The sequence below is a fragment of the Argiope bruennichi genome, chromosome 7 (genome assembly GCF_947563725.1).
Source record: "Argiope bruennichi chromosome 7, qqArgBrue1.1, whole genome shotgun sequence".
In the NCBI taxonomy this organism is placed as follows: domain Eukaryota; kingdom Metazoa; phylum Arthropoda; class Arachnida; order Araneae; family Araneidae; genus Argiope; species Argiope bruennichi.
Genome location: NC_079157.1, coordinates 24405805 through 24429524, shown reverse-complemented (window position 1 = coordinate 24429524; position 23720 = coordinate 24405805). Strand labels below are relative to the sequence as shown.

Below are 23720 nucleotides of genomic sequence, written 5' to 3'. Positions count from 1 at the left end.
AATCGAATTTTTGTTTTAGACACGTTTTTCTCAACCGACTGAAACAAAAATTTGATAGTACTAAAATCCCATACCCAATTTGATTTACATAAATCATTGCGTTCTTTAAATTATTGCGTTTACATGCTTCTGGAAGTACAGACCGACAGATGGTCAACCCTTGTTGGATTTGGCTCATAATTTGACAGGTGTCCACACTATAGATATTAAATCTGTGAGCTGAATTTTATTTATCTAGCTCTCTTCGTTTTGTAATTATCATGTTATATGAGAGCAGCCGGACAGGCAGGCTTCCTTTGGATCAGATTTTCCTCAAAAGTTAAGAGAAATCTGCAAAATTGATGCAGTGATCTTACACCAAATTTCAACCATGTAGCTTAAAGAGTTTTTGAGTTATCTTTGTCACAGATAGATAGACATTTTCTAAAAATATGCTTTTCGAACTCAAAGAGATCAAAAATGCGGAGGTTCTGAAAAAATTTTGGCTTCGAATTTTTTAACGATATAATGTCCAACTTAAATGCAGGAAACATAAACGAAGCATTAACGTAAATCATTAGGTCTGATTTTTAAGAAAATTGGCTCAAAATCTGATTTTATTTTTCACTGATAAATGATTACACGGATATAAAAAAGTAACCTTAAGATAAGAGTCAAAACTTACAGTTTTTAGGTTTTGAAAAAGTCCTTAATAGAGGACTTAATAGATGCCTTGCCTTCCTTATTTAATAACGATAAAAGAAATAACTAATTACGATAAAAGAAAACTAGTGCACTCCCGGATATCCAGGAGTGTATTGTACTTAAATGACAAATATATTGCTGAAGTACCTTAAAACCCAACGAACTAATGCATTGTTATTGTTCCCAGAAAGCGAAACCCTGGACGACTTCGGCAAAGCTCTGCACCTGATGCGTTCGGATTTGGAGCATCTCCGAAACGTGTTTATGGCAGTGGAGACAGGCGATATGAGCCTCCTCAAGTCCCTCGGCATCCGGGACTCGGAGCTGGCCGACGTCAAGTTCTTCCTCGACAAGCTGGTTAGCACTGGCTTCATGGACTAGTTCTCCACAGCGAGTTATCGAGGAGCAACTCAAGTGGTTAACAAAAGACGGTACCGCTGCATCGAAAATTGATTGAGATATATATCCACTTCCTTCGTTTTATGTAAAATTTTCTTTATTAGAATCCGTTGTTATGTAGCATTCATGATTCAACTGTATTGACACCAAAAAAATATAATTAGTAACTAATAAAAATAAGTGCATACATCGTTTTCACAAGGTTCACACATTAACTCTAAATGCTAAATAAATTTTTTTTAAAAGATGTATATGGCCAAAATGAGAGAATATGTATATACATTTTTTAATGTGTACATTTCACTGCTATTTAAAAGAGAAAAAAAAATCGTTTTCTATTTTCAAAAATCAAAACTTTTAATCTAATCATATACATTATTCAACCTGTCATTCAATAAAGAAAACAAAAAGTGTTATAAAATTAATAAAAATATTCAAATATGAATGACAGAAATATGATGATCAATTTTTTTCATCATACAAATGGCCATCACAATTTTAAAGATATAATAATTCTATATGTAAACATAGATATCAATAATTGGCAACATGGCTGCCATTCATGCATAGTAACTACTAATTATTGTTACAAACATTTGGCTTCATCAAATGCTACATAACACAGTTTCGAGTGTTTATGTATTTGCCACATACAATATACATATACACAAAAAATATACATTCCTTTAATCATAAAAAAAAGAAATTTTACCCTAATATTGAAATATATCCCTTTTTTCCAGTATATAATTATATAAGCATGAAGCAGAAATGACTTTATTTCCCATTACAATAGAAACATTACTGTTAGTTATAATCTTCTAAGAGTGATAATATACTCAAAGGTATGTGCGAATACTCGAAAGAACAGACTTTGCAAGGACAACATATCGTTTTGAAAAATAATCATATTGGAATATATTTTTGAAAAAAATAATTTTTTTCTCCCTGCTTGAGCAAGCACAGGAATGCTACATATCACAGAAATATATTTAGGTAATGCAGCGAACCCTTACTGGGGCTGTTGGTTTTCTTCTCTATTTTCAGACGGTTTTTATCATAAATAAAAATAATGAATTTTTATCATAAATAAAAATAATGAAATAAATTCTGAGCATTTAAAATTTTATACACACTGGTTTTTATAAACGATTTTTAAAATCTCTAATCAACCAATTTATTAAATTCCAAATCAAAATTTGGTTGATTTAAATAAAATTTTAGAATAAATAGTTTGCCAAACGGAAAAAAAAAAAATCATGTATCTTCAAAACTTTTTTTTAGTTATATTTCTTAATTCAAGATTATGTTAAGAAATTTTTAAAAATTGTTTATCATTTTCTAATTGAAATTAAATGTACTATATTTCATAAAATACCTAAAAATATTCGAAACGTACAGAAATAACCATCTTTACCAAACATATAATTTTTTTTAAAAATCGTTTGGAAAAGAATTTTTTCCAAATATGCGATTCAAAAAAAAATTATTTTTTTAAAAAATCGTTTGGTTTTTCACTAACTACATTTTCGAATATTATCTTCATAAATGTCCGATGAATAATTTTTGATAGCCCTAGTAAGAAAAAGCTAATTGCCACATTTTATAAACTTTTCTACAACTGGCTTACGCACAAATCTACAAAATATTGAAGTAAATACTGATTTTATCAGTTTTCCTAGAATTCTCGTAAAATCATCATTTACTGAATCTGTGTGTATACAGTTATATTTGTGGTAAAGAGCTAAATGTATAAAATATGTGTATCTAAGCGTGAAAGTTAATAGTTAGAATGGTGCATGAAGCTTTGTTATGGAACAAGGGGTTAACTAATAATATGCATGCAAAAAGAATCTAAAATAAAAAAATTTAAAAAACTACATAAATGATAGATGTCAGTAAAGTTAGACAGAAATAAATTAACATTTCAGCATCCAACTGCATGAAAACTAATCAACTAAAAGTTGATTAGTTTTGAATAATTTTAACTTCATATATTGAGGAAATAAATGGAATTATATTACAATGTAAATCCTGATTCATGAATACAAAAAAATCTAATCAGTTATTCATTGATCAAAAACAGAATTTTTTAAAAAAAATTGAAATTAATACAAAATAAATTAGTGAATGTGTATATAATTAGGAAACCCACATGTATCCAAAGATTATTTGAATGTAGCTGAGCAATATTTTTATTTGCTTCTAGGAAAACAAGCTTTAAAATTCTTATAACATTAAATGTGTACAAATATATATATCTGTATAAAAATCCCTTTAAATCCATCCAAAATTTAGAATAGTTCTTCCCTTTTTACATTTCTGTCTTGTTCATGAGTCATATCTGTCCATTTTATTACAATTAATCGACAACACATATCAAATATTACGAATTTTTCTTGTACGATAATTTCACAAAACCAAAGAAATTAAGACAACTATGTAATTTGATAAATATTTTAGAAAGAATCAAATTGTTTTTACCAAAGTGAAACACAAATAGTTTGCAATTATTTTATAATCAAATATTAGTGTTTATTCGATTAGAAACATTTGATGTCTTTAATTTCAAACATTAAAGAAATTTACAAATGGACATAAGCCTGGAAAATTCAAACTTATAATTCTAATTTATTTCCTTTTTTTACTTGAGAAAGCCAGGGTTCGTACATAATTCTAATAGTTGATGTTTGGAATAATATTATAGGACATGATTAAAAAACAATTTATAAATGAAAAGGGACTAAATGGATGATAGTTCAAAAATTATATACTCTAATTTCAGAATGGAACTAATTTTTTAAATGTCAAAATAAAATTATTATTCCAGGCTATAGAATTCCAGCACATTATAAAAAAAAGATCATCCTGAAAGAAATTTTAAAATCATATAACACTCATATTATTAGAAGTTGTCATAAAAAGTATAGTACTGGAAATGTTGCTGAAAGAAAATGATCAAATAAATTATAAATTTCAATAACTTAGAGGGGGCATCAAATCAAAATTATATATTTTTTTATTTTAAATTCAAATGAGTACGAACCCATCTTTGCACTTATGAAGAAAGAATATGGTGTAGAGAATAAATGTTCTTATCCATTTTGCAATCAATTTTATTAATTTCAGAATTGGGACAAAGGTTTTAAAAATAATTGAGAAAATAATTTGTTTATTAAAAAAATATATTAATAGTAGATTTCTAAATAAACATACAACACAGTTTTTTTTACACAAAAACAGACTTTATTCATTTTATTACAATGAATAAATATATAAATATCTAACATGTAAATGCATGTTTGAAGTACATATCAATACAGAAAAGGAAGTCTTTAAATAGTGTGCAAATGAAAAAAAATGTGCACCTTAAACATAATTTTAAAACACAACATTGAAGAAATAATAATGAAAAGATGAAGTGTGAATTATTTCGGTATTCGCACATCCCTCAAGAAGTATGTATTGCATAAATACTGAATAAATAAGCATAGTTTTTACTTTAGTCACAATGTTAGTTACTGTAGAACTTGCACACTGTCATATGTAAGTGTACTGTGTATATATGCCAGAGAATATTAACTTCTGTTCAAAAAAAAAATGATTTGATTCACTGTTCTCTATAAATATAATAATAAAAAAATGTTTGTTCTTGCTTTTACAAGCCTTTTAAATGTAAAAGTTATTCAATACTTAAAATATGTATGAATAAAGAATTTTATCTGTTATGTGTTTTGGAAGAATAGTTATTCCAAAATATTTTACAATTTTTTTCCCTATAAACAAGAAAGTACAGGGAATCAGTTTCTTACTTTAAAACACATAAAAACAAATTTTTTATATCATACACTATTACAAATACATCATGAAGTCTTGTATATAACACAATAAATTGATTCAGGTATTCATTTTCTTAATTTGAATGTAAAAAATAATAAGTAATAGATAAAATAACAAAATATAACTTTTATGCATTTTTAAACAAAAATATTAGATAGTTAATAAAAATTTTAATTAACATATCATAAAAGAATTAAAAAGGCCATTTCTGAAAAAAAAAATTGACAATATCAATTCAAAATTTCAAAAAAAAAAATATGTAATTAAAAATTATTACATTTTATTTATTAAAGATACATATACATCAAATTTTTTATCAGTATCTGGATAATATAATAAAATATCCAATGACTGTATATGATCAGACCTTAGAAAATGACTTGCACTATTAAACAAAATCCTGTAACCCAAAGAATATGATAATGTCAATTGTTCAAATGTGTTTTAAAATAATTTGTGCACCATACAAACAAGTCACACAATTTCATATAGATTATCCATTTCCACTTAAATACATAATTATTACATGCACAACATCAATGTAATAAATTCTTTCATTGAAATAATACAATACAATCAAATATCACAATACATTTACAATACAATCAAATATCACAATACAATTACAATACAATCAAATATCACAATACAATCATTACAAATACAAGATAATCCGATGTTACAATACAATTAAATATTACAAATACAATTACAACACAATTACAAAATTTATGCTTCAGTCTAATTTCAAAAAACAAATCCAAATTTTAAAAAACATAGAATGAAATTGAGATTTAAAATGCTTCTGTCTAATTTTAAAAAAAGCATAAAATTTCAATAAACATGGACAGAATGAAATTGACATTGAAAAGTTTATCTTTAAAAAGGCAAGAGTCTTCTTTATTTATTTACAAGTTCCTTTGCACCATTATTCAGAAATATCATTCAAATACAAAAATAACAATATGATGAAAAATAAATATTTCATACATTTTGATCCCAAAAATTAAACAAAAAATTGCTCTTTCAAGTAAGTTTTCGGGCAGAATTATCTGTTGATGAATATAAATCTTGTAACAATGGAGTATTTCTATCAACAGAATAAAGTGAGTCATCATTTTCTGGTATCAATTTGGCTAATAAAGAGTTAAACATGGCCATAGAAGTCTCAAGACCAGTAGGCAAGTTTCTACTTAACCAAACTGCTCTGAATTGTTCAATCAGAGCTAGTAACCTGCAAAAAAACATTGTTTCATAAGATTTCATTCTATTTAGAAAATTGAATAAAACTAAAGAACCATTTCAATTTCTCTAAAATTTCTCCCAAAGCTTTGCTAATTTTAGAAACATTCTACTGTTAATAAAATATTATAAAAATTAATAAATTGTAGGTGTAAAGTCAAAATTACAACTTATATTTTAACACATAACAATGTAACTTCTCAAGGGACAAAAGTACTTTGTCAAATATAAAAAAATATAGGGTAGTGTCCAATACAAGTTAATATTCATTAGAATAAAAAAAATTTTTTTAATTATCTTACATTTTATATGACATTTTAGATAAAGAATATTAAGAAAAATAAATAATTCAGTTTTTGACATAAAATCCAAAGCACAATTGAAATTGCAACTGATGTAAAAAAAAAAAAAAAAAGTATGTAAAAGTCAATACATAGAACAGAATACATAATTTCTAAAATTTTGAATAATTATTGAATTTTATTTAACAAAATTTAATTACATAAGTGTATTTTCTTAGAAACCATAAATATATTTTTAAACCATAATTAAATTCTTTTATATTATTAAGAATTTTTTCATACAAAAAGCTTCAAATACTCAATTTTACAACAAAAAATTGCACTCCTCTCTTTTTCTTTGAGCATTTTCTAAAAAAACTGAAATTACTGTTCTCAATTGATTTTAATGAGATTGAAATAATTTTAATGATAAAGTAATCATAAATGGGTATTTTGTACCAATAATTGATGGCATCACACCCATTGATGAAAGTTAGGCTTAACAGAGGCTACTGACGAACATAATCAACAAACTTGATAACTTTGATGATTTTGATTTTTATTATTTTTTGGGCAATTAATCATTAGTTGTGTTTCTGTAATAAACATGCCACTTCTGGCAATTTTGATGATTAACTCTGGTAGATGTTAATATACAAGTACCAACAAATATATGGCAATTTCTAGCATTTAATAATAGCGAGGAAAAAACAATCATTTAGAAATAAAAATCACTTAAAAATAAAATATCTTAATTGTTTCAAACTAAACAGTTTTTTTTTTTTTTTAAATCAAGGGATAATATCTTATTTCTATACTTTTAAACTATTGGTTTTCATAAAAACAGTTATTTACAGTAATACAAAAAATATTTTTTTTTTAAAAAAAAGGATTCTTCCCAACATTTATATAAACAGAAACAATATTAAAATATTACATACTTATTTGCAAGATCTGTCCTTGCAATTGGAGCCATATTACTTATTCCAACATTTACCACAGCTAATTCACAGGGATTTGAAGAAGGATTAAGACCAGTAGCCACCATTACTTTGCTAAGCCTAAGTAGATAAGCATGAATTAAGCCAAATATTTATCCTCAAGATCACAAAATTCTATTTACAACAAGTTAGTTGATTAGAAAATAAACATTTTTTTTTCTGATATCGAGGAATCTTTATATTGATTTTACTACCTCAAAAACAATGAAGAAAATTACAAAAATTATACAAAAAGGGACTGACATTTTTAAAAAAAACTGTCAAAAATTGCATTCAATCAAAACAAGATGAAAAAATTCTTTTAAAACCACATACTTAAGACAATAATTAAAATTCCTTAAGACATTTAAAAATTAATATTTTCATATTCAACCATAAATGAAATAACTAATTCTGAACAAAATTATTTAAAGAACTTGAAATCATATATCAGTACCTACTGACAATACATTTTCATTATATATAAACAAAAATATGAAGCAAATTTTTCAAAGCAATTTGTTTTAATCTATAAAATGAAGCATTAAAGTATAAACTTCATATATACAATTAAAATATCTATAAAACAGAATATATGGAACTTTTAAAAACATTACAATTCATGGCATATGAGTTATTTTTTTGTTTAGCTTATATGAAATAATTTAAAATAAAATCTTTAGGTAACTATATAACAATAACAAAGTTGAATTCACAAAATCAAGAACTGTCATATAAGAAGCAAGATATTCGTTTGGCTATTTAGAAAGTTACCAACCTGCAAGCAAATAAAAGTAGATCCATTGCTAGTCTTAATTCTGATATAACTTCTCCATGATGAAAACACGTTGGTCTAGCTTTTGGTATCTCCAATTCAAATTTCCTAAGATGCCTAATGACTTGCTAAAAATATCCCAATTGCAAGTTAAAGAATGTAAAAAAGACTCATTTTGTCCAGAAATATAGTATACATTTTGTTTAAAATTACTGAAATATGGCAAAAAACTTCGCCATTTAACCAAATAATTGCGACAGTGTTCAAAAAAATAATAGATTTTAATCAGCATATATTCTTTTTTGATGAAGTGAAAAACTTATATTAAAATAAATATAATACCACATAAATGAAATAACATTTAATATAATAAGAAAATGGTAGATTTTAATGAAATCAGTACAAGATTGCAAAGCAGAAATACCAAATCAAAACAATAAATTGACAAAGAGCACAGATTATTACAAATGCAGGAAAATCAAAGTGAAAACATGGTGATATCAATAAGATTGGAACTGCATTTGAAGTAAACAAAACATAGCATGTTACAAGAGAAAGATAGGTCTCCCTACAAACAAAGCAATTTTGAATTCTACGAATAAGTACTGTTAACAAACTTAATTGAAATAGTAATTTCTTCTAAATGTGCACCATATATTCAGACAAAAAATAATTTCGAAACATATACCATGTTTTTTGAAAGGCCAAAATATATAAAAAAGAATTAAACTAAACATTAATACATGAATAAAATGCAATAGTATACTTTGACACTAAATATATAATTACTTTATACTGACTAATTTATATTTATTCCAATCTCAAAGTATGCTAAAACTTTTTTCTAATCATATAGTTATAAAAAATACATTTCAAAAGAGAAAAATAATAAATAAAAAAATGAAGATAAAATTTATATTCAAATAATCTATTTTCAAGTTTTTAAACAAAGACAGAAAAAAATTGAATTTTCTATGCCTTTTATGAACCTTGCCTCTATTATGACTCTATACCTTTTATTTTATAATTGCACATCATGCTTAAAATTCTTAATTGAAATTAAGGCTGAGTATTCCATAATATTTTCCAAAACATTCCATCAGAAACTTCAAGTAAAAATAAGAGAGAGAACTCTCATTTATTAATTTATTTTCTGTTTATGAAATTTTAAAATAATTTAATATATTTGCTCTGACAAAAGCAAAAAGTAATATAAAAAGAAAATAATAAAAATGGAAAATTAAATTTAATTTTAACTATCAATATTCTACTGAAACATTTGAGAAAAAAAAATCTCTCTATTTATAGTTACAAGTTAACTCTTTTTTTAATTAAGCATATTTTGATAATGTGCATTAATTAAAAGGTATACACAAAGTCAAAGAACTAATTTCAGGCACTGGTTTTTGGACGTTTGTCCTTTAAAATTAATCATAATTTTCTGTTTCAATTTCAATAAATTTGCAACATAACATTTGCTTTGGAATGAAAGATCCTCTACATGATATTATGGATTTATAAGCCAAGCATCATCAGGATTTTTACATTAGAAATGTTTTTTATAACATACTGTAATTTATTAATATAATTATCAGGGGTCATCTGTAATACTGGGCAGAGTTAAAAATATCCCTATCGTTTTGGTCTGTGTCACTATTAAATGTGAAATCCCAACTTCATTTTGGTTGTTTTTCCCCCTTGTTTTTTTTTTTTTTTAAATATATGTATACACACATTTAAATTGACAGATTTATTTGTGTGAGAATATACCTCAACAGAAATAAATAGCAAATATCAATGAAGTGAGGCCTGCGATTTTTATTATAATATAGTTATGCCAATTCATTATATTCTCCCACCACAAATCAAACTGGAAGTTATTGCTAATATTTTCTTTCAGAATGTCTTTTTTTTTTTTTTAATTCAGTATTGCATTTTTTTCTGTTAGTGGATCACTATTTCTTCATTCTGATTTCAATAATTAGTTTTGATTTGAATGTTCAGGAATGTTAAGGATAGGAAAGATCCCATCGAAAGGAAACAAAATTTCTAACATTATTTAAATTGATATCTAAAGTATACCGTAAATAATATATATTCATATATTTTTAAGCAAGATATTCTACAGATTTCATTGGTTAATCCGTGACAATCAGATTTTGATAACAGGATTGCAGACTGTCTAGATAGGCATTTTTTCTTTTTTATTAATAAAGAAAGGGCTTTTGTGGTGGCTACATTTTACAATTGTGATCCCATATTCAACTATATAAATGATTTGTTCTTAATTTTTATACGGCCCACTCTAAATTTCCCTGTGGCCTGCTCTTAAACTCTGTTCAATGACTTTAGAAATGCTCATAAATCATTTTCAATCACAAAAGTTGGAAAGGCTTATTCAATAAACTCAATAAAATAACAGTTAATGAAAATAAATAATAAATAATTAATTACCTGTAAAAGATCAAAAGTAAAATGATCCAAAAGTACAGCATCAGCATCCACTAGGAGTTGATGTAGAATGGAACTTTTACAATTTTGGAAGGCTTTAGGATCTTTATATTTTTGGTAAATTGACTGATGCATGAAGACTTCTAGGCGACCTAATTCTACAGTCAGATACCCAGTTACCTGAGTTGCATCCTGATATATATGAACGTTTAGCAATTCGGGTAATCTTGCATGGAGGTAATCCTACAAAAATAAACACAACATAAAATAGTGTCTTTTTTCACTAAAATATATTCTTTTTATTTTATAAACATTATTCATTTAATATAATATTTTTTATTTCTTTTTTTTTAAATGATATTTAATATAGTTAATAATTGTGCAGCATCAAGAAAGGGATTGCAATTTCAAAAAAAGGTATTTTCTATTTTCAAAGTTCATTCTTCTGTTCCAACAGCTACAACTGGGTAGTTCAAAGATGTGTTACAATCAAAAATATATTTCTCAATCAATCTATTAATACTCTAATTTGAAATATTTTGATTTTTTTTAAATCCTGTTAAAATACCAAGATAAAGAAAACAGTAAAATAAAATTTCAATTAAAAAAAGTTTTTTTAGAAATATCTCAAACAAAACATAACAAAATATTTTAAATTATTTGTGAATGTTAAAGCCTTTTAAAGATTTTAAATGATTAAGTAACAATAATTCTTATACATATACATCTAAGTAGTAACTAAGACATGTTTAATTTCTCAAGTTAATAAAAATGAACTAATTTTCTTTTTTAAGATCATTCCAAAATCAGGGTTGCAACACAAATTTGTGGGGAAAATTACCTGTGTTTTCCCTATATTTTCCCATTACATACATGCAATATAAGAGGAAATGCATGAACAGCAATCATGTGCCAGTTAGAGTTTAGCAAGGTGATATACATATGTTAAGGGGGGGGGGTGATCACCTTTCATGCTCTTTTAACTGTAAGTCCCACAAAAATTAGGACTCAGATGAAATAAAACACAAAATAATATTTTTATAATTATAATATAAACCAATTAATTATTACTTAACAAAAGCATTAAAAAGCAAGATAACTCTTTTTATTTTTATTTATTCATTTATTTTTGCCAATTCATATATTTAGTCATCAATTTTTGCAACTTCTACAGTTTTTACAGCATCAATTTCATTTTTTCTTTTGCAGCAATTTCATTTGTAATGCAGCTATATGCTGGTTGAACTTTTTTTTCTTTTTCTTTTCCCTGAACATTAAAGCTTCCTAACAACTCATACATGCTAATTTAGCATAACGAAGCAAATCTTTTGGAATCGAAACATGAAAAATATATCCATAAAAGTTTATTATATGATACACAGTTTTTAGACCAATTAAAGAATCTTCTTTTAGCTTTTCAACAAGCATACTAAATCCATTTTCCACAGCCACATTGCCATGTGATAACACAAGAATTATTTTTTACAATTTCCCAAAAATCAAGAAATAATTTGGACTTGAAAATATAAGAACAGAAATTATCTAAACAATTTTTTTTCATTAAATCTGTCAAACTGTTATTTGCACAAAGTTTTTATTCTTTACAGGAAAGTTTCAAATTGGATTTTTGCATATTCTAAACATGCCCAGGAAATTTGTGCTTTAGAATAAAGAAACTGAAACAAATCGAACTACTCGTTTTTTTACATAATAATGCATTGTTCATCAATAAATGTGGATTTAAACAAAATGAGTTTTTAAAATTTTTGGATATGACTTCAGTTCCTTTTTTTATTATAGACGCAACAAATATGCTCTCTAAAAAGGGCTGGGGGAAGGAATTGCAAAAATTAAAATTCCCTGTACTTTCCCTGATTTTTATGGTAATTTTCAAATTTCCCTGTACTTTCCCAATTTTTTTAGATGATTTTTAAATTTGAAGTATTTCCCAGTTCTCCCAGTACTGTGACAATCTTGAAAATATTTGCAATTTTTCAAAGACTAAATGAAAATTTGATTACAATTCAATATCTTTCTATAAATCTGAACTATCTTAAATAAATTGTATGGTCTTTAAATAAGCTAATAGGAACATGAAAACCAGAATACGAAAAAAAATTATATTTCTTCACACAGACTGGATTAAAACTTTTTTCCCAAGAAAAAGTTAAGAAATTACAGAAATTAACAAAATCGATTTCATTTGAAGCAAGATGTTTTATAAAAACACAAAATGAAACGATGTCAATGAAGGACCTTCCAACATTGGTTATCCAGAAACGCTTCTTATTGATATATTACATATAACTTAATATCAATATATTATTGAATAGATATTTCCAAAGAATTTTAATTAGTTAAAATAAATATTTTCTAACATTATTCAAAATTATTTTACAGATATTTATTATTGACTAAATATGTAAGTAAAAAAATTGAAAAAGGAAAAAAACAGACAACATGATTTTGTTGATTAAATAAATCAAGTCTATTTGTTAGACATTTACAATTTTGTTTCATCAAATAGTATGGACTTTTGCTTTTCTTAAATCATCATTAAACAGTTCAAAATAATAACAGATTCCCATATTCATTTCTGTAATGAAGAGTAACATTAGTGATTTTGTATTCATGCTAGAACAAGATTTCGTACGTTTGTGTTTTCTAAGCATGCTAAAAATTTGTCCAACAGAAGCAAGGATTCAAAAAAATGGTATTTTCATTTTTTTTTTTCCGTAATTCCAATATTAATTATTTCCTCTATATTTCCACAACTCTATAGTTTGGAAAATCCATGTTGTATACAGATTTATGTTAATTACAAAATTTATTTCTATTGTCAATTTGTAAAGAATATATCGCAAAATAAAACTCTTACCAAATGAACAGACGCATTCCAAGCCAAACCAACAGCTAACAGTATACCTGGCCAACTGAAGCAAAAAGCTGGATGATGAGGACGAGTTTGCCAATCTGCTACAATCATACCATATGCTGAATGCACCGTAGCACAAACAGCAGCTTTGTGAATGCATGATACAGCAGTCTCGGGAGACCCTGAAATGCTGTAAATAAACTTTAAAAATTTATATCTCACCTATAATAAATATAAAATCTGATTCTAAAAATAAAATTCTGTACAAATTACGATAAAAATAACTTATCAATGCATAATGACAAGCACAAAAAAAAAAAAAAAAGACAGAAATTAATAAGATTAAAAAAAAGTGAAAAAGCATATTTATGTTTTGCAAGCATACAGTAACAACAGAGAGAACAAAATAATAATAAGTAGAATAAAAAATAAACAAAATAAAAAACTTAAATGGAAAAAAAAACATGGAAAGAATATCACAGGTTAATGTTAATCAGGAAAAGGTAATAGCCCAATAATACTCAAAAATATGTTTAAGGTGTTTGACAAATTACTTGACAATTAGTATAAGCCATCATCAAATCAGAATGATATCACACATTATTCTACTAAGGGACTAGAAAATTTTCAAAGTAATTGTGATTGCTTTAGAATATGTATTGTGTAATACATTTAAATCTGCACTTTTTAATTTAATTTATATTTACATGCAGTGAGCAATGCAGACCAGCAAACTACATTTTTGTGATGTGATATTTAAAAACGGCAGATTTAAATTTAAAAATATCAAGTTCTGCAAATCATCTAATGATATTAAGTTTAGAACACAAATTCTCTTTAATTAAATTAAATTCCATTTTAATATTTGCTATCAGGGAAAAAAAATAAATAAAATAATGGTAGTTGTAATATTATTATATATTTGTAATTCAATAACAAAAAAAAATTAACCATGCTTGGATCTCGAAATCGACTTTTATGAATTTCAAATGTTTTAGTTGTTTCTAAAGATAATATCATTAACAATAATTTGATTATTGACTTATTAGAACTATAATATATGAGTAATATAGTTCTAATTTAGCGTAATAAATGGAATCAAAGTCTAGAAGAATCAAAACGGTGCGATACTTCTAGAAAATTTAAAAAGATTTAATACCATAAATATAGCAGACATTACACAGACTTGTAAAAAGAAAAAAAAAGCTAAATTTTATAAAATAATGAATGAAACAAGTAAAAACTGAGAAGCAATATATAAATTGAATAATAAAATTAATAAATTTATACAAAATAAATGCCCAGATATTAAAAATAACCTAGAGCTTTTATATAAAAGAAAATTATTAACTGATCTGACAAACGATAAAATTAAATCCCAAAAATACTGAAATTCATATTTCCATTGAAATGTGTCACATCTGATATAGACATGTTTATTATGATTGGTACAATGCAATATGTCAGTAAACCAAATATTATTAATGTAGTAAAAAAAAATATTATAAATATATAAATATCCAGGATAAAAAAATTAAAGAATTAACTATATTATCACAATTCTAATTATTTACAGTGAAGACAGCAACTTTAAATTCTTAAATGTGTTTAAAAGTTATTTTTATATTATTTAAGATAATTTTTTAATAATATAAAAATTTTAGTTTTCGACAAAAATATTAATGCTATTTATAATTAATAAAAAAAAATTCTCTAAAATAACTTTTAAAAAATCAGAGCTTTACACACAAAAAAAACAAATCAGTAGCAAAATTAAAAATATTGTAACAAGAAAATTTCAGTTACCTTCCCCAAACAGCAGTACCAGTTCCAATGCATACATTGAACCTTTAATTTAAAATCAGAGAAATAAAATTATGAAAAAAATTGTACACTTAGTCCATTTTTCATTCTAATAATAAAAATTAACTTTATAATGATAGTTCAATTCTTACTTACCCAGCATAAGTTATTAATTTAGTATTTAGATCATAGTTATGCTCAATCTAGAAAATAAAATAACAGGAATCAATATTGAAACAATTGCATGCTTTTAAAATTTTCCTTAAAATAAGGTATAAACAAGTTGTTTTTGTTTTTTTGTATGAGGTTCATCACACACACTCCCAATACTTCAAGCAGTGTTCCTCAGCACCACATTTTTTATAGCCCAAACAGATGCATTTGCACAAGATACGATCTGATGTATAATGCATGCACCAAAGGGCATATAAGTATATAACATTAATATTTTAAAAATTAATAATTGATTCATTAAAAAAAACAGCAACAGTAGAAAATGTCTATACCTAAAAACTATACAACTATATCATTATGCAACAATCATTTAAGTGCTGATAATTGATTCAATCTTATATAAGAAAAGTTAATTCTACTAGACAGAAATAATTTATTAATTTTATAAATCCAAATGATAAACTTAGTTACAAACTTTGAAATTTCTAACAAAGCTCCAAACAAACTTTGTATTTCGCATCCATTTAAAACATCATTAATCAACAAAAATATATGAAAACGTGAAATGCAATGTTTCGATAACTTTTTTAAAAAATGCTCCAAATGTCAAATTGATTTAAAATATTATTTGTATAAAATATGCTAAAAAGTTCCAACAGATCTCGCAGAAAAAAAAATTCTTGAACATGTAATCATTAAAGGGGCAGTAATAATAAGCAGATACATGAATTATTCTAAATTGAAATGGCCAGGTTCATTTTCTAAATTTCAAATGAAATAATTTATAGCTGATATTTTTTTCAATTTCAAATAAAATAATTTATAACTGATATTTTTTTAAATTTTAATTAAAATAATTTATAACTGATATTTTTTTAAATTTTAATTAAAATAATTTATAATTGACAGTATAAAATTCAGTTAAGTAATATGTAAAATTGGATGTAGTAATTTCCCAATTCTTTCAAAACAAATCATTTCATTTACAACACAAGTTTCGGAGAAAATAAAATCAAAAATCCTTAAAAAATTTTTAATTTAAGAATATTTCAAAACTAATAGGGAAAATTCTTTAAAATAGCAAACAAAATTTATCAGCATAAAATCATCAACACTATTATAATATGCAATTAAATAAAATAATTTCTAGAACAATTATTATTTTAATTTAAAAAAGAAGTTAAATTTCATATGCAAATTAAACTGTGAAAATTAATAGCAAGATAAAATTAATAATTAATATTTTATAATATATATATTTCAATCCATATTGATTTTAATAATTTTACTCTTTCAAATTTATTCCAATTTTTTTTTAAATTATTTTATGAAGTAATAAAAAAAAACATTTTTTTTTTAATTTTTTAGTAAGAAACAAAAAAAATTTATTATTTTAGTATGGAATACAAAAATAATTTTTAAAAAATTATTTTAAAAAGGAATAAAAAAATTATTTTTTTAAAATTATTTTAGTAAGGAAATATAAAAATTAATTTTAAATATAAATCAATACAAAGTTGCATGTACCTGGTAACAATAGTCAATTAAAATACAATTCTCTGGAAGCAACTTCACCCAATCAGAGCCTGGCCGAAGAGAGTCATTGTAACACAGATATACTGTAGTGGAGCTTGGAAGTAACAGCGTTTCCCAAATGAGCTTCGAATTCTTAGACTGAATAAATTCTTGTGCTATTACTTTAGAGAAATTTGGTCCTATCTGTATGCACCTAACAAAAGAGGAAAATGGCTGATTTTTAATTACTTAAAACTTGACTTTTTAGAAAACTAGAACTTAAAAAACAAAAATTATACTTTTTGCAAACTCCAAAAATTAAAAATATGTGCTAAAAAATAAAACCCATATCAGGCATAAATATAATGAAATAAATTCTCTTAAATCTTATATTATCTATATAATCATATTTTATAATCAATATTTACATTTTTATGAATTAAAGCTTCCCTCTTTTAAGTTTTTTAATAAAACAAAATAATTATGCTTATTAATTAGAAATTATACCTTTAATTTTAAAAAAATTCTACTCTTTTTTAATAAGCAAGGAATAAGAAATTCTACTTATATTAAAGCACATCTTTCAAGAAATATAAAAATTTCATTAGAAAACTTTGAAAATGACTGCCAACAAAATATTATGTATAAAAAGTATTTATTTTACACATCACATTAATACTAAATTATTGCACTACTTTTACAACTTCAAAAAATAAGCAAAAGTTGCATGGAAGAAAAGATACCAATTTCATTGCAAATTAAAAATACATTTTAATTTTAAAAAAACCAAAACAGGCATTTTTTTTTTTTTTTTTTTTTTTTTTTACAACTGAAAGTTAAATACTAAAACATTACAGAAAAATAGCACACAACTTCAGATATGACTTCAAAATATTTCTATTTCAAGTTGTATGATAAAATAATTAATACACTAATAATAAAATATTATGTTCTTCCATTCTTACTTTGAAGAAAATAAAGCCATTAATCGATGAGCTGGATCAGTAATGCTCTCTCTCACGTTAATAGCCTTTTCAACACATTTTGTATCAGTACAACTAAAATCACTACAACCAACATCAATGGCAGGAACTAAGTGGATGAAATGGTCGGAACAAAACCTTGACAATTCAATAAACTCTCTGAAATATATTTTTCCTTTTTAAATTTTATGACATAAAACCTAAAAATAAATCAATATAATGCATAACAAGATATTTAATAATAAGCTTCCAAATCAATAGCTACAATGCATGATGTTGAATGGCATCATGCTTGGCACAAAAAAGTTAATTAGATTATCCAAGCAGTTTCTCAAAGTACTTTTAACAGAAAAGAAAACTTCAAATAAAACAACTCACTAAAGTTCCAGAGACTTTCCACTAACATTTTAAAACTAATTTCATCATCTACAATATAATTGTCATAACTTCGCTTTTACAATTTTTGTCATTCTTCTTTATGTTGGATTGTAGCAAAAATCAATCAATGAAAAATTTTTGATTACATATAGATATTATAGCTCACTTTTTCATTTTAGATACAACCACAATTTTTTTTTTTTTTTTTTTTTTTTTTTTTTTTGTGAATTAATGGTATAGAAAATGGCGTGAAGAAATCAACTAATTTTTATCGACACAACAAAAATGCTTCAAAAATTGTCCTCCAATAACGAATCAGAGTTTGCCTTTTGTGGTGCACCTTGGATCATGTTAGATCTACTACACATGTATAATGTAGTTTTTTTAAAATTCAAATTCTAAAGATTTACTCATTTTCGCACTTCACTGCAGTGCTTGCTTAATAGCACTTTTTGAAGCTCTAGTCGTGCAGTATTCTAGGTAATGGAAGACCTCAAAAACCAAAACAATATGTGCAATTTTCACAAATTTAACCTGTGTACTCCTATAGGCCTAAACAGGTTATCTACTTTTTTTTTCACTCATTTGTGTTTAAAATTTAAAGGATAGTTAATAAGGGTCAAGAAGCGTATAATGGTTAATGTGCAGATTATCTAGATAATTTGCAATTTAAATAGGTAATGTGAGAAAAGAAACAATTTTCTACATAAATTTACTGAACAAGTAAACCTGTATATTATCTAATTTCTTACTAACTGCAGCATATATATTATTATAAAAACAAATTTCTTAAAAGTAATTCAAGACTTACTTGTCAGTGTACGGTAAAGTGTTCCCTCTATTTTGTTCATACTTCAAATATAAGTGCAGCTAAAATATATACATGTAATTAGATACAAAATATGTAATAGCATATAAAGTAAACTTAATATGATAAAAGCAACTACATCAATTAAAAAAATCAAATTACCTGATTAAGCTTCAACAAAGACATTGTTTTTATATATCCCTTCAAAGTTTCCTAAAAATGCAAATGCATTCATTCAAATACATACATGAAAATTTTAAAGAGAATATACAAATTAATAATCAATATTATAATAAAATAAATCTGACATATTTAAAATATAATTTAGTAACATACATTCAAAGGCTTTTACACAGTGCAAAACAATAAAACGTCATCTAAAGCTCAATTGGAAATAAAAATATCTTTAATACAGACATGATAGGCTTGAACAAACAAAAAAAAAGCAAGTATGATTAATTTAACAATAAAATGTATACAAAAAAAATTCTTGAGATATTGCATTATTACATAAAAGAAAATTTTATATAATCTCTATAATGATAAAATTTGACTCCAACAATGTTAAAACATGTATTCCTGCAGAAATGTATCATATGTGTTGTTAATAATAAAAGGCACACAAAACAAAAATCGGGATATTTTTCATTAATCGCATTAATATTTCAAAATTGAATTCATATTACCATTCTTTAATAAAATTGTTAGTTTTTTTATAAGGCAAATACAAATTTTTATAATTTAAATTTTCAACAAAAAAAACCATTTGCATAAATTAAATTTTTATATAGAATAATTGTTTAAAATTCTGAAACATGACTTTTACAGCATAATGATTAGTTTTAAGTATTTTTTCTTATTTATTAAGTAATTTTTTATCAATTTAATTACATAACAATAGCCTTCATTTCATATAGTAGTATATTTGTCGCAATTAAAAAATATAAATAACTACCATATCAGTAAGTGACTGATTTTAATCCAGAGATGGTATTAAACATAATAGCATTGTTAATTGAAATCTGTGCATATATTTTTTGACAACTGAAAAGGCAGTGTATTCAAACAAAAAATGCTTTAATTATAGGAAATTTACAGATTCACATTTTAAAACAAAATAAATCCAGAAAATCTTTAAAATATATATATATTACTAAAGTTGGCGTTCTGGCACCATATGCAATATCTAACAAAACACCTCTGTGATGTATCTGAGGCCAGTCATTCATCTATAAAAAGATAAATACATAATGTTAAAAAATATGAACATCATTTCTTTTACAACATAAAGAATATTTTAAACATTAACAAACATTACTTACAAAAAGAGTAGGCAGAGACCCATCTTCAGCATATAAAGTGAAAAGTTGTTCAAGTGTGTTTAAGGCATAGTGCAAGCCTCGAAGATCCGAAGCTACTATACGCAACTGGAATGAAAAAATATAAGAAATGATATGCTGACATTATCCTTTCCAGCATGATATGTGCACATTATAGAACTTGATTTATTGATGTATTTTTAATTTAAACAATATTATCAATATTTAATTTAAACAATATTAACAAGACCTAAAAGAGAGCTGTTTAGCAATCTTGGTGTCCAAGAACATTATCTTGGTCTAATAAATTAGGGAGAATAACTTTTGATTATGGGCATAGATGATGAGAAATGGCATCATGTTTGAAAATATTTCTCAGAATAAATATAAAATTGCCTTACAAAAGCTACATAAATAATAACTCTCTACAAAATTAAGAATAATTCAATTCTGTATCTAAGCATTATGAAAACATAATAAAAAAAATAATAGTATATCTCCGGCTTCTGTTCAAAAAAGATTCCTTGAATTGCTTCATGTTTTATGCAGAAACAATACAGGAACAAAAAAAAAAGTTTTACTTCATAAAATAATGAATTGATAGCAGTGAGAAATAAAATATAATTAAACTACATAATAATAAATCCATATAAAAAATGCTCATGATATTAAAAATATTGTGAAATTATTAGATTAAAGAAAATTAACTGATCTCAAAAATGACAAAATTTGATTAAGAAAATGCTGAAATCTGAATGGAACTGAATCATATTTGTTTGCGATGATAATCCAAGTTCTGTCCCTCTACTTCCAAACTACACTGAGAGAAAAGATAAATTAATGACAGCTATCTTATATGAAAAACCTTTTACTCTCAATGAAATTTTCAAAATAAAACCAAGTCACAAATTGGTTTTCTTTTCTCTCCTAAAAAATAATGGATTTTCACCTATTTTCGTCAAATTTTCAAAGACGCAATGCAAAATGCAAAATTACAGAGTTCCCGATACAAGGTTCCAAGAACTCTCAGAACTCTGTATCATTAATATTTTCTAAATTCTTAAATGAAAAGGTAATATTACATATTTCAACACAACACATCACTCAATAAGTCCTGGGTCACCTCCTAACCTTTCTAAATTTAACCTAGTAGTCCTAACCTTCAAACGACATGTGTCAAAACTTTTATGGCAACCTGGCATTTAGTTTCAATATTACAATGGTTTTAGTGAAGCAACTTTTGTTTATTTAAAAACAATGGAATGGAATAATAAAAGAATTCTGTGCATTGATTAAATATTGCCTTTAGATGGCAAAAAATACTGCTCATATATGGCTTGATATAAGTGTTATTCTGCTCCAACAACAACAATAAAGAAGTGATATGATGACTTTAAATGCAGTTGCACAGACACAAATGATGAGGAGCACACAAGTTTGCAATTGTTCTAGAAAACAACAAAAGAGACCATAAAATCGTTTTGGCTAATTGTAAATTGAAGTCATGCGAGATAGCAGAGGAGTTGAAGATATGAAAAGGCAATGCATTCACTATTTTGCATGAACATTTGTCAATGAGAAAGCTGTGTTCAAAGTGGCACTGCTTTAACTCACAGTTGGTCAAATTCATTACGACACACTTGAATCAAAAAGACAGCAGCCAATGAAAACTGTCCAAAGCAACCAAAAACTCAAACGTCAGTGGGAAGGTTATGGCCTCTGTATTTCGGGTTGTGCATGGAATTTTGTTCATTGACTCCCTTGAGAAAGATTAAACTATTAATAGTGAATATTACATGGTGTTACTGGATTGACTGAGTGAAAAAATGAAGAAAAAAGCATCCTTAAATGAAAAATGAAAAAGTGCTGTTTCAAAAAGACATGCACAATGTTAGAAATAGATTAAAATAATGGATAAAATGAACAAATTATGCTTCAAATTGTTTGCCACTAACCGTATATTCCAGATCTGGCCTTCAGTAACTACTGGCTGTTAGCAGACCTCAAAAGAATGCTTCAGGGAAAGAAATTTGATTCGAATGAAGAAGTGATTACCGAAGTTGAAGTATATTTTGAAAGTAAAAATAAATCATTCCATAAAAAAATTATTTACAAAATTAGAAGAGCACTGAACTGAATATATCATTCTTGAAAGAGAGTATTTTGATGAATAAAGTTGAATTTTTCCCAAAAGTTGCCAAAAAATTTTATTATTAGTCAAGTCTGGTACTTATTAATTGATGTGTTACTTACTGATTGCGATGATTGAAGTTTATTTAAAATCAAGTTGCTTCTATAAGCGAATAAAGAAACATACCTGATTTTGAAAAATGGTTAACTTATAGCTCTCAGTCCTCGGAAACATTTCTGGATTGATCTGGCATAAAATGTCTCCACAGCAATGCAAATTAGATTCTATAATTTTTCCCACTTCACATTCAAAACCCAATGATGTAAATTTAGAACTATGGAGATTCCATACATCAATGATAGACAGAGCAGAAACTGAAACATATCAAACCAGTACAATAATAATGAATTCTATAATTAAAGGCTAACAAATAAAAAAATAATATTGTTATAAAACAAATTAATACAGTTTAACACAAATTATACACATATTTGACTCTTTTTAGTGAAAGTCAGAGAAATTTTTGAAATATAAAATAAAAATAAAGTGAATGGGATTAGTTAATGATCTGAATATAAATTTTATTTTTGAAAAATTGAAATAATTCCTTTCAGTAAAAGGATATCTTCCTTCAGGGAATTGCTTTTCATAGAGTAATTGGTTTGTAAGAAAACCTTCAGACATGATTATCTAAATTTCTTATAATATAAAAAAAAAAATTATGAATAACCTAAGTTAATAAGCTTTTTTTTTTATTTATGTTCAAAGAAATTGAAATGATTTAAAATATTAGGAATACAAAATTTTATATATTTCCTATAAAAAGAAATATAAAATTAAATTTATTTAAATTAATAAAATTCTTTCCATTTTAATACAAATATTAACCAAAAATAAAATTAACAAACCAATATGGAAAAAATAAACATTATATTTAAATTATGAAAATTTAAAATATATAATAAAAAATATACAAATTCAAAATATTCCATTATTTTAATGAAATTATTCAAAACAGGTAGCAGTCTATATGTTTTATAGGTAGAGATCTTACATGCACATATTGAGCATAATATTTTAGA

At 25.2% G+C, this 23720-nt stretch overlaps 2 protein-coding genes across 3 annotated transcripts in view; one reads left to right on the top strand and one right to left on the bottom strand.

The window, feature by feature from the left end:
• The window catches only part of LOC129975136 (IDLSRF-like peptide), a 225037-nt gene extending 220226 nt beyond the window's left edge, over nt 1-4811 (top strand). For both annotated transcript variants that reach the window (XM_056088088.1, XM_056088087.1), the window contains exon 4: nt 872-4811. In XM_056088088.1, the coding sequence (XP_055944063.1) occupies nt 872-1065 (194 nt within the window). In that variant the 3' untranslated portion in view covers nt 1066-4811. The remainder of the gene's footprint in view (nt 1-871) is intronic.
• LOC129975135 (uncharacterized) overlaps nt 4719-23720 on the bottom strand; it is a 42188-nt gene continuing 23186 nt past the window's right edge. The window contains exons 9-22 of the mRNA XM_056088086.1: nt 22825-23012; nt 20511-20615; nt 20343-20417; nt 19351-19401; nt 19192-19250; nt 17985-18161; nt 17032-17233; nt 15487-15533; nt 15334-15375; nt 13531-13717; nt 10656-10895; nt 8205-8329; nt 7388-7507; nt 4719-6157 (exon numbers count right to left, since the gene is read on the bottom strand). Of these exons, the coding sequence (XP_055944061.1) occupies nt 5950-6157; nt 7388-7507; nt 8205-8329; nt 10656-10895; nt 13531-13717; nt 15334-15375; nt 15487-15533; nt 17032-17233; nt 17985-18161; nt 19192-19250; nt 19351-19401; nt 20343-20417; nt 20511-20615; nt 22825-23012 (1826 nt within the window). The 3' untranslated portion in view covers nt 4719-5949. The remainder of the gene's footprint in view (nt 6158-7387; nt 7508-8204; nt 8330-10655; nt 10896-13530; nt 13718-15333; nt 15376-15486; nt 15534-17031; nt 17234-17984; nt 18162-19191; nt 19251-19350; nt 19402-20342; nt 20418-20510; nt 20616-22824; nt 23013-23720) is intronic.